The sequence below is a fragment of the Gossypium raimondii genome, chromosome 13 (genome assembly GCF_025698545.1).
Source record: "Gossypium raimondii isolate GPD5lz chromosome 13, ASM2569854v1, whole genome shotgun sequence".
NCBI classification, from domain to species: Eukaryota; Viridiplantae; Streptophyta; class Magnoliopsida; order Malvales; family Malvaceae; genus Gossypium; species Gossypium raimondii.
In genome coordinates, this window is record NC_068577.1 from 35,595,693 (window position 1) to 35,611,032 (window position 15,340).

The window sequence follows — 15,340 nt, forward strand, 5'->3', positions numbered from 1 at the left end:
TAATAGTTTAGCGAAAATATTATTTATGCCAAATGTTTAAGGATAGAGGTTAAGACAAAAATAAAAAAATTTCAAGGGAAATATTCGAATCCAGAACCTCACATACACAAGCACAACACCTATTCACTGAAATATATCACTTCATTTAACATAATTCACAATCTTAACTCAAAAATCAAAATGTGACCACTCTAGGTTTCACTAACCAAATTTCTTCTAACCTGATTTTTGGGATGTGACAATTATGGTACTTTTAAACTGAGTTATTATTTTTGCTATAAGTCTGTATGAAACTTGGTATGATGAAATTGCTATGGAGCCATGTTATATGATGGATGATTTTACTTTATTCTATTTTACCTATCTATAGCTTAGATATAATTAAGCATTTTGATTATTGGTGTGAATTCTAAACAATGCATTGATAGTTAAATTACTTTGTTATGCTCTAGGAAAAGTATAGTAGGGTGAGGTTTGTGTTGAAGGGGAGTTATGGATGTCTTTGATAAATAGTTTCCTATATCGTTTGATTTTGTTGAAAAAAATTATCAAATGGGAGATTGTTGAGGCAAATTGTGTGATGTGTGCTAAGTCGCAGGCAGCAGTGCCCATTGCAAACTGTCACCGAGGTAGTGAAGATGCTTGTCATATTTGTGTTGACAATTTTATACAGCAAAATCTTTGGACTAATTATTGTGCTGATATTTTGAAGATACTAGGGTCCATATAAGGAAACCAATTCATGGCTAGTGAAGATTGGATTGAATTCAAATGAATTAAGACAACCGTTATTTTGTGGAGATTAGGTTGGGGTTGTAATGCTAATTTTGGAAGGTCATATCTTCATCAGGTTATGCTTTTATTGGTTGAATTGTAATTTTTATTTTCAAGGAGTTGCTTTGTATTCATTTAAATTCTATGTTAACAAGTCAAAATTGATATATGTTACGAGGCTTGTCTAGGTTATATATGAGAGCATATTGAGAGCAGTTGTATTCATTCATTGAGGAATTTTTTTTGCATGAGAGTGTAAATAAATTTGCAAATATTGAGTGTTTGCTGCCCAAGTTCTTAGGGGGAGGATTTGGAGGTGAGTATTCTAGTCTTTTAAGTACAAAGGTGAGATCTTTATACTTGTGGAGAGATAGAATGTGATTCATTTGTTCTATTGTGGATTAAAGATAGTGGAATTACTCATTGAGGTAAGCTTCACAGACATAAGGAAACCAAACTGCGTAAACAAACCTTGGTGATCTTTGTGTTTTTGTTTGAACAATTTTTGTAGTGCTAAGCTGTAGTGGCCACTGCAATCAAGCACTTCCATTAGCTGTTGAATTATTTAGTAAACATCAATGGTAGGTAGCAGTAATATTTTTTTAAAGTTGTTTATATCTTCCAAATATTATTTCATAAACAATTTTAATTGATAAACCAATATTTAAATAACAACAATTTTATAGAACAAACAAGCGATCCGTGCATCTCACGAGATAGAAAATTAGTTATATATTATTACGAGGTTTTATATAAAAAAGAATTAAATAATTTTGTTCAAAATACGTTTTCGGACACTTGGCACTCTCTATCTGAAGCACTTATTTTCAAATTGGGTAAAGCATTCTTTTACTCATTACCTTTTAATTTTTAAAGTTATTTCATGCCTTTTATTTAAATTTATTTTCTTTAGAATTTTTATACTTTAAATATAAAGTTGATTTTAATAAATTATCTTTTATCTTAAATTTTACTTAATTAAATTAACTTTTAATGTTATAATATTAAAATTATTGAATATTAATTAAATTGTTAAGTCTGAAATCTATAATATATATAAAAGTGTGAGATTGAAAAAGCTTTTGAACTAACGAGAATATCCTTTATTATTAATTATATTACTAAACTAACATTAAAAATAATTAATTAGTATTATTATGTGACAATAATAACAGTAATATTAATTAATATAGTAACATGTTAATGTAAAATTAATTAATTTGGTCATATCTTTTAAAATTTTTACATAAAATAACATAACATTAATAAAATTGTAAATCTATAAAATCATTGAAAATAATTGAATAAATTATAATTAATATAAATCCAAGTTTTCTAATTAAATAAATAGAATACATATGATTTTAATTTAAAATGATAATAATTAGTCATGTTAAAATAAAATTTTTATAATTAGTAAAATTAAATGTATAAATATAATTTTATTTTAATGATAATAATTATTTTTAATAATGCTATATTAAATCTTGAATATAATAATAAGAGATAGATTTTATGTTTATAACAAATTATTAATAATCATAATTATTTTATTAATAATGTTTTTATTAGTGTAATAAATTTTTTTGGTTGAAAACATACTATCTATATTAAACTTAAATAATAAAAAATTAGCTATCCTATCAATCTCAAGAGCAGGTAATAAATCTTCAGAACTGTCTTCAAATACCTGCATAACTGTACTCCTTATTGTAGCCATCTTTACAATACGATCCGCGACTTGGTTTCTCTCCTTAGTAATATTCTTTATCTTCCAATGTTGTATAACTTGTAAGCTCATGTGAATCCTTCGTAACAAAGCTGAGGAGGAATATGCTAAATGAACATCTTGAATGGCTTTGCCTACCTCTAGATGATCTGCGTGGATCATAACCTTTTGATATCCATTTCTTTAGATAAGGGACAAATAATCTAGAATACCCCAGAGTTCAACATCAAAAACTGAGCAAAGCCTAGATATTGATTAAATCACAGGATCCATTCCCTGTCTTACTTATACATTACTCCCCGACAGCAGCAACTCCCACATCCATCTTAACAGATCCATCAGTATATAGTTGAATCCAATTACCTGTCATAGAAGTTTCATAAGCAGCTTTAAAGTGTTTTGACGAATTACCTCTATGAACTAAAAAAATATTATTTTGCCCAACTCATAGAAGACTTAATAGTTTCAACGGAGTTCCAAGTTATTCCTTGGAAGATAAAAAGATTCTTGTTCTTCCATATGCATCGAGAAATTATACCAAAAAGACTTGCCCAAAGACTACCCACATTCGGCAGCCAAATCAAAGAGCATAAATTCATCTCCATCCACTTATATAGATCACCTGCAAAAAACATGCTTTGAATTTCCACCAGTACGACTTGAAGCCAAACTTCTCTAGCCATTGGACAATCTCGAAGTATGTGAATTAAGTCTTCATTACCATGCCAACATAATGAACACGAACCATGTTGGTCGATACCCCTCCTTAACCATGTTAGGAGGGGTTGTTTAAAGACTAACCATAAAAATAACTGAATACGTTGAGGTCCTAATAATTTCCAAATAACCTTCCACCATTTATCTTTAGTATGCCAATAACTCTCTCGAAGTGATCTATAAGCACTTTTCACTGAAAAAGACCCAGTGGAGGTGCCAATCCAGTTGATTCTATCGTCCCCTGTAGAGGGATAAAGAGGGGGAATACTAACAATAAAAATATCCTTTGACAACCAGGCCCTAAATAAGTCCAAATTCCATGCCTCATCTCTAGTTACCATGTCACGCAACAAACAATTTGAGATAATATTATTTTGAGAATGTACATAATGTATCAAATGACCTAAGTTAAGAATCCAATGATCCTTCCAACATCGGACAGAGTTCCAGGTCCCCATAAACCAAACTAAGTTTTCGTGCAATAAATGCCATACGTTAGCAATGGCTCTCCAAACAACTGAACAGTTGCCTCGCGCTATACTTTCAGGTACCTTATCTGTTATCCTATATTTTGCTTGAAGAACCTGGACCCATAATGCATTATCTTTTGAAACAAGATTAAAAGCCAACTTTAGCAAAAAAGAGGAATTTTGATCCTTTAGATGCTGAAATTCGAGACCACCATAAGAACGAGGTTGGAAAATAGATTCCCAATCAACCAATGAAATTTTCCTACCACCACTAGAAGAGATATGAACTATCTTGCCAATTGTTCAATTTCATCATATATATCTTTAGGAATCTGTAAACTGTATAAAGTAAATAGGGATAGACTGAGCAAGAGTGACTCTACCTGCTAGTGATAGCTGTTTAGCCTCCCAGTTATTCAGTTTGCTCCGTACCTTCCCACTACAAACCTCAAAGTAGAGCAAGTAACTTTGTTGTGGAATAACGACACACCTAGATAGGTACCAAGAATATGTACCTATTAAAACATAAGAAGGCTACTCAATCTATCACTAAGATCAACATCCGCTCCTCCAAAAAAGAAGATAATAGTTTTTTGAGCATTAACCCAATAACCTGAGATACCATAAAAAAATTCAAGAATATCCTTGAGGGCCATAGCATGCTTCAAATCCGCCTTCGAGAAAATCACCAAGTTATCTACAAAGAACAAGTGAATAAATTAGGTCTTGAACGAGATAATCTGATAGAACTCCACTTGCTGCTAGAAATAGCCTACTGAATACCATGTCCCAACCATTCCATACATAGCAAAAACAGATAAGGGGATAGTGGACATCCCTGTCTAACACCTCTCAGAGGCTTAAACTTTGGAGTTGGCACTCCATTCCACAAAATCTAAATGGTAGAGTTCAAAATTACTGGCATGATCACTCTCCTAAGGAACTTCGGTATGCCAGCAACCTAAAGGGAACCATTAATAAAATTCCACCGTAACCTATCATAAGCCTTTTCAAGATCAATTTTAACAACCATCTATCTTTTATTCTTAGCCTTCATAGAGTGTATGACCTTTCAGGCTATAAGGATACTATCCGACATATTTCTTCCCACAATAAAATTGACCTGCTCATGAGAAATAAATTTTTTTTTGAAAATCATTCGAAATCGATTAGCTATTACCTTCACAACAAGCTTGTATACTATAAAACAAAGGCTAATAGGCCAAAATTGTGAAAACTCCTCAGGATTAGGGACTTTAGGCATAAAATTATGTAAGTATTATTAAGCTCTTGATCAATAGAGCCTCCATTAAAAACTCCTTTGCCCAATCACAAATAGCCTCTCCAATATTGTCCCATTAATTCTAAAAGAAACAAGCATGGAAACCATCACTACTTGGAGCCTTTAAAGGGGTCATATCAAACAAAGCAGTCTTAATTTCCTCATTAGAAATTGGTCTCCCCAAAAAATCTTTATCACATTGATCAATTTAAGAAAATGAACTAGCAGGAAAAACTTCTCCAAGAATCAGATGTTCCTCATATAGTTTTTGGAATAAATTGACTGACTCTTGCTGAATATTCTATGGATTGTAAATCCAATCCGCTAACTGGTTTCGCAAGGCAGTAATATGATTAGCCTTTCTCCTTTGAATTGTGTGAAGATGGAATAATCTAATATTTCGATCTCCCAAATTAAGCTAATCTCATTGGGATTTTTGCTTCCAAATCACCTCTTCATGATAAAGAATAGATTCTAACTCCTCCCTAATCTCCATCTCCTTATGAATCAAATAATCTGAATTCAAACATTCCAAAGCCCTATGTATACCAGATAAGGAGTGGATCAACTTTTTTTGTGCTCCAATAATCCCATAAATAGATTTGTTCCAAACCTTAAGGCTAGCAGATAAATTAGAAAGAGACTCAAACGTATCACCATCATACTGCCAAGTTTCTTTGATGAAGTTGGAGAAGTTTGGATGTTCAGCCCATCTAGCCAAATAACAAAAAGATTGACCCTTCGGCAAACTGAAAGTCGGATTAAAATTAAGAAAGAGAAGTCGATGATCCGATTTGAGCCTTGTGAGATGAATAACCATGCAATTTGGAAAGGCTTAAACCCAAGCATCATTACCCAAAGCACGATCAAGTCTTTTGAAAGTCCCTCCTCTATGCCAAGTAAATAATGAACCCTTGAAACCCAAATCATGTAGACCATTAGAACTGACAACCTCTCCAAAATAGGACACCTTATCCCATTAGTATTTTCCCTTTTTTTTTTCTCATTTGAGGATAGAATAACATTAAAATCACCAATTGATATCTAAGGAACCAAGACAAAAGGAATAACAGCTTTTAATTGTTCCCAAAGCGCCCTCTGTTTCTTTCTATTTGGGCTTCCATAGATAAAGGTGATAAAAATATGCTTGGAAGGAATGTTGCTACAGTTTCGAACCAAAATGAGTTGAGGGTGATTACACACAATCTCAAAACTGACCGTGTAATAGTTGTTATCACTTAATTATACTTTGAATTCATATTAAATTACATGTAATGTTTTAGACTAATTATCACTTAATTAGTATTACAATTGTATATCAATTAAAACTAATATTTAGCATTATAAATATATGTTTTAGCAAGGTATTTTCATTCAAATAACATCAAAAGAATTACTAGAAAAATCATATTTTAGTGTTTCGTTTTCATCAACAAAAATGTATGACTTTCATTTATTATTTGATAAGTTTAGTTATTATTATTTGATATTCAATAGTTTTATTGTTATTTTATTTTAATAATACTTATTCATAGTTAAAGTTGTTTACCATTTTGTTTTTGAAATATTATATTAAAGACAATGAAGGATCAAAGTAATAGTTCTTTATAGGTATAATTTTTCAAATCATAAGTTATTTTATCTAATTACTTAATATTATACTATTGGTTGCTTTCCACTTTTTTTATTACTGTAAAAATGTTATTGTATCCTCTCAATTATTTTTCAAAATTAATAATCTTTTTTTATTTTTTGGAGAATTTTTTTCGCTATGTCTTCTCTTTGTGAAAACGAGGGTTTTGAAACTAATCTTGTGGAAGAATTGATACCAAAAAAGGTTCGGTTCAGAGATAAAGATGATAATACGCGTAGTGATATGATGATCGATCTGTCAATGGATCAACCAATCTCTTGGAGGGATAAGCTTGTAAGCCATTCTTCCAAGTCTGACTACAAAGAACCGGATGAAAAGGAAGATTTTGATATTTTGGAAGGGGATATCTAGAAATCCTTTGTGAATGGAGTGCCTTCTATCTCTTTCTCGGAAAGAATCCATCAAATCCTCATTCAGGGTGTGGATAATGCAGTAGTTTTAAAACTTTTGGGTTGTAACATTAGTTTTTTGGTTTTACATAATAAAATTCATAGCTTGTGGAAGCCCTCGGCACCTCTACACATGATGGATATTGAAAATGGGTATTTCCTAGTAAAATTCCAGAACAAGATAGATTGTGAGAAGGCTCTATCTGAAGGTCCTTAGACCTTATTTGGTCAATACTTAACTGTGCAACCTTGGATGATGGATTTTGACCCTTTCCAGGCTTATCCGAATATGGTTATGACGTGGATCAGATTTCCTAGTCTACCTGGATATTTGTATAAGCATAAAAATTTGGCTGAGATAGGAGAAATGGTTGGAAAGGTTAGGAGAAATGGTTAGAAAGGTTGTCAAGTTAGATATGAATACTAATAGCAGGGTGAGAGGCCGTTTGCTCGAATGACAGTCTATATTAATTTGGAGAGCCCATTAGTGTCCCAAATTTTAATCAATGGGTGTTCACAAAGGGTGCAATACGAATCTCTTCTGGCCATTTAATTTCACTATGGGAGGTATGGTCATGTAAAGGACAATTGCTCTTTGAGGAGTACTAAAATCGACATGGAAAAGGAAACAGCTCCACCGGAAAGGTCACCAAAAAATCACAGCATGGTCGAGGTTGGACAGGGGAAGGAAGACGAAAATTACGGACCATGGATTATCGTTGAAAGGAGGCCAAGGAAAAAAACTTAGGGATAGTGTGCAGCACTCTTATGGAAATCAAGAGAGGGAGAAGGAAGGTTCTCGGTTTAGGGCCCTGAATAATAGGAATTTGAATCAAGAATTAAATGACAGAGATATAACAGATTCTAGACACAATAAAGGGAAAGATACTATCATTGAAAATAAAAAAAGTAAGGAAAGTTTATATCATGATAACGGTCAACAGGTATTGGCATCAAAGAACAAAGGAAATTCTAAAGTGATGGGCTCTAAAAATAGATTGGTTTCGGTTATTAAATGACCAGAAAATGCTGGGCCGAGTGCGATGTCCAGCTTGGTTAATAAGAGTTGGGCAGGGAGTCTTATTCCTACTAAAGAGGGCCCTAACAGTTTGGGCCTTGGTAGTTCTTCATCTGATCAGGCCCGATCTTTGTTGGATCATTTATGGCAAGGCATGATGACCCAAAATTTGCTTGCTGGTACATCCAGCAGTACTGAAAAATCGACGGTGGTAGGAGATGCGAGTGGTCAAGAAATTGGAGATTCTATCCTTATTAACGATAGGCTTTCGGTGAATCTTGTTGTTCCTAATTCATCTATGGAAGGTCACTCGATTGACGAAGTGGTAGTGGAGGTGGGCAGCCTCGACTCTGGCAAACATTCGACGGTGGTCTTTCCGAAAATAAGAAAAACAACAACACTTCTCCGTCTGTAAAGACCGACCTAGTCTTGAATCAAGTGTTGTTTTCCTGTCGTGGGAGCGGTGTGAAAGCTAGAGGCAGGGGTGTCACAAAAAAATTAAATAAAATGCATTCTAGTAGCAGCAGTCGATTTAAAACCAATGGCAACCAACGTGTGTTGCTAAAAGACTTTATGGTTCAATTGGCTGAAAACATTTCAACTTTAATAAATGACAAACCTGTTTCAAATGGATCTCCTGGAGATGAACTCCTTGGATAGTAAGGATGAAATTATCCTTTATCGCATGCTTATGGTTTTATTTGCTATTTGGTGTTTGATATATTTTATCTTTATAAGTTTTATTCTTTATTACTTTATAATTTATATGAATTCAAATTTAAAGATTTTTACTTAGATCTATCAAGGGTGTGCTAGCAGGAATTTTATTCGAGTTTTTTGAGAGTATAATGTGGAGCACCATCTTGACATTGTTTGCTTATTAGAACCAAGAGTGAGCTGTAAAAAAGCAAATTATATTATTGATCAATTGGGTTTTAATTTTTCTCATCGGGTTGAGGCTGTTGGTTTTTTAGGTGGTATCTGGGTGGGTTGTTAAGATTCTGTGCGGATTCAAATCCTTTGAAATCACCCTCAATTTATTCTTCTTCGTGTTAATGACCATGTTCCCATTAACTCATTTCTTATTTCTTTTGTTTATGGCAGTCCAGACAGGGCAAAACGAAAGCTCCTTTGGGATGGGCTAAAATCTGCGATGCCTATTCAATCGATCCATTGGTTATTAATGGGCAATTTTAATGCCATCTTATCTTTCGAGGATAAGCGAAGTCCTTGTAACAGTGGGTAAGAGATGTGGTTTATTTGGTAATTTTGTTGACTCTTGTGAATTACAGGATTTGGGATTTTGCGGTCCTTCTTTCACTTGGCAGAGAAGTGGTACTTTTGTCAGATTAGATCGAGCTCCAGTGAATGATGCATGGATTTCATCTTCTCCTCAGTGTTTAGTCTCACATCTCCCACGTATTAAATCAGACTGTTGGCCTCTTCTTCTGTCTACAAAATCGGGCTTGAATTTAGCTAAAGGTAGACATTTCAAATTTTTAGCTGGATGGACTAAGCATAATAATTTTCCTACCTTTGTCAAAGAAAAGTGGAACTTTGTGGGTAATATGGCAGATTCTTTGAATAATTTTAGCTCTTATGTCAAAAATTGGAACAAGAACATCTATGGTTTTTTGGGTTCCCGTAAGTGACATCCCATGAGATCGCTCAACAACATTCAAAAGGCCCTAGACCATTCTGCCTCAAGTTTTTTAGCCAAACAAGAGATGGAAGTTCGGGATGAGTTAGAAAATGTTCTTAATCATGAAGATTTGCTTTAGAGACAAAAGACTCGGTGTGAATGGCTTCATTTAGGGGATAGAAACACTAAATTTTTCATAGTCGTATGATTAAGAAAAGGAAATGTAACTGTATTACAACCTTACGTATTAGTAATGGGGAATGGTGCTCTAATCAAGAAATTTTACAAACTGAAGATGTGGGATTCTTTGAGAAACTTTATGGTAAAGTGCCTCAGGCCTTGGGGGACCTACTCAATATTAGTTTTCCTCATTTGAACCCTTTAGATATTACTTTTTTGGAGGAGTTAATCACAAATGATGAGATCAAAAGGGCTTTATTTGATATGGCGCCTTTAAAAGCTCCTGGGAATGGTGGCTATTATGCTCATTTCTTTCAAAGCCAGTGGGATATTCTTGGTAATGATATTTACAATCGGGTTAAGGGATTTTTTACTGGGCAACCGATTAAGCAGGATTTGAATAATACTCTGATCATCTTAATTCTAAAAAAGGACCGTCCCGATGATTTCAGTCAGTTTCGGCCTATTAGTTTGTGTTCTTTATGTATAAATTGGTTATAAAAGTGATTGCTAACCTATTTAAGTTGGTTTTCCCCAACCTTATTTCCCAAGAACAGGCTGGGTTCATAGCTAGCCAGAACATATCTAATAATATCATTTTAGCACAAGAAGTCATACATTCTATGCGTTGCAAGCGGAATGGGACAAATCTAATGGCTATCAAGTTGGAGTTAGAGAAAGCATATGACAAAGTTAGTTGGGACTTTAAAAGTGCATCGTTAACGGCTGTTGGGGTACCCGCAGAAAGTAATTATGTCAGCTATCTCTTCCTCTTCTATGCAAATTCTTTGGAATGGCGTGCCTACCCAGAAGTTTAAGCCAGCTAGAGGAATCCTTCAGGGTTGTCCTTTATTGCCTTACCTTTTGGTGATGTGCATGGATTGGTTGGGGTATCTTATTAGGTCGGATATTAATATTGGTAGGTGGGAGCCTATTCAGCTTTCAAGAACAGGTCTAGTACTCTCTCATATTTTCTTTGCCGATGACTTGGTGATTTTTTGCAAAGCTTAATTTAATCAAGCACGTTTATTGAAAAACATTCTAAATTAGTTTTGCGAGGTTTCGGGTCATAGAATTAGTACTACGAAAAGTAATATTTACTTTTCTAAAGGTATTAGTAATGATGTTCATAACCAGATTGTTCAAATGTGCGGCTTTTAGGAAGTTCAGAATCTTGGCAATTATTTAGGTGCCCCTTTCCTACATAAAAGTATCTTTAGTTTTGTGGTTGATAAGGTAAGACGTAAGCTTCACAATTGGGTTGCGAGGAAGTTATCCATATTGGGAAGAATCTCCTTGGTCCAATTCATTCTTCTTTCCATCCCTATTTATTTTATGCAGTCGATGCTAATACCTAAAGGAGTCTGTGTAGAAATTGAATGATTGGTCAGACAGTTTATTTGGGGTTGTGCTGATGGTCAACCAAAAATGTCTTTAGTCGGTTGGGACTCTATATGTCAACCACAGTCTCGAAGTGGGCTTGGTTTTTGACACTTGAGTGATCAGAACATGTCTTTTCTCATTAAGATTGGATTCGGTTTAGTCTCAAAAAGTAATGCCTTATGGGTTCGTGTCTTTCGATCTAAGTATGGATGGAAAGAGTAGATCCTAGAGTCTATTAATAGGAGTCAGTGCTCGCATTTATGGCGGTCTCTTGCTAAGATATGGCTGTTACTCCGTGAAAACTTAGCTTGGGCCATTGGAGATGGTGCAAGTGTTTGTTGTTGGAAGGACTCTTGGATCCCAAGTATGGGTCCTATTATTTCGAAAATTCCATCTTCTTCTAACCTTGATTTGGATTTTTTGTTAGGGAGTTGGTCAACTCTGATGGAAGTTGGAATTTGGATTTGTTTCGTGTCTGGTTGTCTGAAGATGTGATTAATAGGATTATTAGTGTCTGGTTGTCTGAAGATGTGATATGGGCTCGATCGACATCAGGCGCCTTTTCGATTCGCAGTGCTTTTTGGACTTTAAAAGAAGACACTTGGAGTTCTCGAGACGAGAATCGGAAGACTATTTGGAAATATCAGGGTCTATAGAGAGTGAGATTTTTTCTTTGGCTTGCCTTTAAGTAGAAACTTTTTACAAATTCAGAGCGTACGAGGAGGGGGACCGGTTAAAGTAATTCTTGCAATATATGTGGACATGAGTTTGAGGATATGGCCCATGTTCTCTGCGATTGTCCAGCAGCAAAGGATGTGTGGATGCATGTGCTTCCGAATCAACTAAAGCAAAGGTTATTTTCTAACTCATTCCAGGTTTGGATTTCATCTAATCTTTGTTGTCATGTGAGATTGCAGGATAGTGGAGTCACTTGGTCGTGCCTTTTTGGATTAATTGCTTGGCGTATCTGGAAGAATAGGAATTTTTTTATCTTTCAGAATATCTTTTGGTCGACGACTGAAGTGGTGAAAGTCTCTACTAGCTAGGCTCGTCAATTTGAATTACACTTTAGTGGATACAAAAGTAATGTTTCCAACTTGAACCATGCTAATATTTTCGATAGTACATGGGTGTTTTTGTCCACTGATGGTGCTGTGGCGAGAGATTTTGGTTATGCTGCAATAGGAGGTGTGGTACGAGACAGAGATGGAAATTGGATTTTGGGATTCAGTCGCTATTTAGGTGTCTGTTCACCGTTTGAGGCTGAAGTTTGGAGTATCCTAGATGGGATCCTTTTGTTACTTAATATAGGTTACAGAAGGACCATAATTCAAACTGATAGCCTTGAAGTAGTCCAAGCCTTGACTGATATGGAAATGGAGGAGTTAGGGATTACTGTGCTTAGAAGGACTCAACGTATCATGAAATCGAAAGGACAATGGAGGATCATTCACATACCAAGAGAACATAACTTGGTGGCAGATCGACTTGCTAAACTTAGTTTGAATTGGAAATCAGCCTTGCAAGTCTTTGATGAAGCACCCAAGGAAATCTTAGATTTTTTACAAAAAGATAAAGCCAATGGTGCTTCTATGTAATTGATGTAATTCATATTTTCTTTTCACCAAAAAAAAAAAACTTTTGGTTATTAAAATTAATAAACTTTTATTATAAATATAATCTAATTAGTAAATATGTTTTTGAATTATACAAATATATTATTTAATAGATTAAAAACACGTAAAATCATGTACAATACATGTGACATTGGAACTAGTATAGTTTTAAATAAAAGGCACATATTAATAACATTTCAAATTGAATTTATAATTTTCAAATATAATAAGAGTTAATTACATTCATTTATTAAAGTAGAGCAAAAGTAATTATAAAATTATAAAAAATAGATTATTAACAATTTTAATTTTAGAACAAATTAATTTAACATTATGTATAAAATATAACTTATAAAATTTATTAATAACATTATTTAAATCATTAAAATTAAAATTAATATTCAAAACATGATGATTTTTTGTATTTTTAATATTAAATATTTTAAAATTAAATAACATTAATATAACCAATTTTAATTAGTTAAATATTTTGTAATTCCATTACTTTCTAAATTCATTAATGATTTTAAACAAAAACTAATGTTATAAAAAAGGGTAAAGTACACCCCAGTGTTGGAGATTAGACAAGAAAGTTGTTTAGATTTTGGTTCGCAGATTCTTAACACTCAAAGTTGTTTCATGAAAAAAAAATTGAAAAGTAAAAGAGAAAATAAAGAAGAGCTTTTGATTGGTGCAGGTGATGCGAATAGAGAAAATCATACAAAAACAATTTTAATAGCCTAGTGATGTAAATGAAAATTTTCAAATAGTTTGGTGATCATTTTGTAACATTTTGAAGTTAAATGACCAAAACATAAACTTATTAATAGTTTAGTGACATTGGATGTAATTTACCAATAGAAACTACACAAATATACAAAATTCAGAGTTATCCATATCTTGTATCATATTCACGGGAATTTCGGCTTCGGTAGTTGCTATACAAAGAAAAGGAAAGAAAGGAGATGGAGTGGAGGGCCTACGGCTGGGCGTCGAGAGAAGAAAAGGTTTTCTTGTTTGTGAGCGGATTTTCAAAATAAACTTTGCAAATGATTTCGTTTTTTGGTAATAAAAGGGAAGAGTTGAGATAATTGAATTTCTAGAGTTTGAGGCTGGTGCCTTCCACACGGCTTGGCTTTGTACCTGGACTAGCCACGCTAAGGCGGACAAAGTGTTGATTTTGTTGCTCTCGTAGCAAAACGATAATGGCCGTGAATAACGATGATACCAGAATGCAATATGCATGACCGATCCATTCACGTTGAAAGTTAAAAGAGAGAGAAAATGATGGTGGCATTTCTTTTTTCTACAGCATGTGCTGCTTCTTCAAAAAGTTTTAAGTGAAAGTCATGCAAGACACGCTTCCCCAGTGGGCAGTGGACTTTATCATTTGCCTTTCCGTTCAAACTTGGATCTGTGGGGGGGGGGGGGGGGGAATCAATCGTTTTGACTTTTGTTGAATGCCTATCTTCCCTGTCTCGGAGAGAAGAGAAGCAAATTTCTTTCCTTTTTCCGTCCTGAAATTGCATTGCTTTGCACCACTCAAGTATAATAATGGAACAGATAGATCAAATCACAAATATAAAATTGGAAACTGTAAAAAATTTAATTCAAATTATAGTTACAAAATTATAATAGAAAAACTACAGATTTGATATGAGACCAAGTCCTGCTCTAGGCCTACCATAAGCATGAGTTGTGAGTGTGGCGGAAATGATTGTTCTTGAGACGAATATATCTCCTCTTGCGCCCGCGACACAAGAAGGCAAATCGGAGTCTGGACAAGACCAACCTTTTGAGTTTACAGGCAGACCGTAGCCTAAGCCACATGACCCTCTTAACCCCCACCAAGGATCTCTTGATTCTCTCAGTCAGGGTCCTCTTCCTGCAGAACTGGTAGCTCCTCAGGAACAGCTGTCTCTTCTCCATCATCACCATCATGTTCTTGTGCTCCATATACCCATATGAGATGCCGCTAACTGATGATATAACATGATCATTATCACCACTTAGTAGAGCCATTTAACCCAGACCAAAGCTACTAGAGCTAGCTGTAGAGCAGAGCCAGAATCCGGCTCAAAACAAAGATGAGAAACAAAGCATACGCATTGAGGTTCGACGGAAGGTAGATAGAATATTGAATTCGCGGTAAGGTCTGCTCTGGTGGGTATTTAAAATGTGCAGAAATTTGCTCGCTTGCTTTGAATTTGGTTAAGCCTGGGAGAGCAGAGCGCCACCGCAGGAGCCAGCCAACTGTCAAATATCTGTCGACAAGGGCAGGCACTGACCCAACTTTTTTTTTTTATTATTCTTCTTTGCTTTCTTCGCTTAAATACTGCAGCCGACGTTTACGGTCTGTTTCTGAGGGGAGTTCGTGTCTTATTGAGGTAATCTCATACGATCCAGGCCGCCTAGGTCTAGACTAATATCTTATAAGCACCCTATAAACAGTTCAAAGATAGATTCAGATCCACTTTTTGTCTTAG

At 34.5% G+C, this 15,340-nt stretch overlaps 1 protein-coding gene across 1 annotated transcript; it reads right to left on the minus strand.

Annotated features, from left to right (window-relative positions):
* Window positions 1–14,436: 14,436 nt before the first annotated feature.
* LOC105781118 (uncharacterized) lies at window positions 14,437–15,340 on the minus strand. Its single transcript, XM_012605694.2, has one exon. The coding sequence runs from the start codon at window positions 14,874–14,876 to the stop codon at window positions 14,535–14,537; it is 342 nt and encodes a 113-aa protein (XP_012461148.1). The 5' UTR covers window positions 14,877–15,340; the 3' UTR covers window positions 14,437–14,534.

Bases quoted from the DNA above. Each gene is read 5' to 3' on its own strand.
- LOC105781118 (XM_012605694.2), bottom strand. From the start codon at position 14,876: ATGGCTCTACTAAGTGGTGATAATGATCATGTTATATCATCAGTTAGC.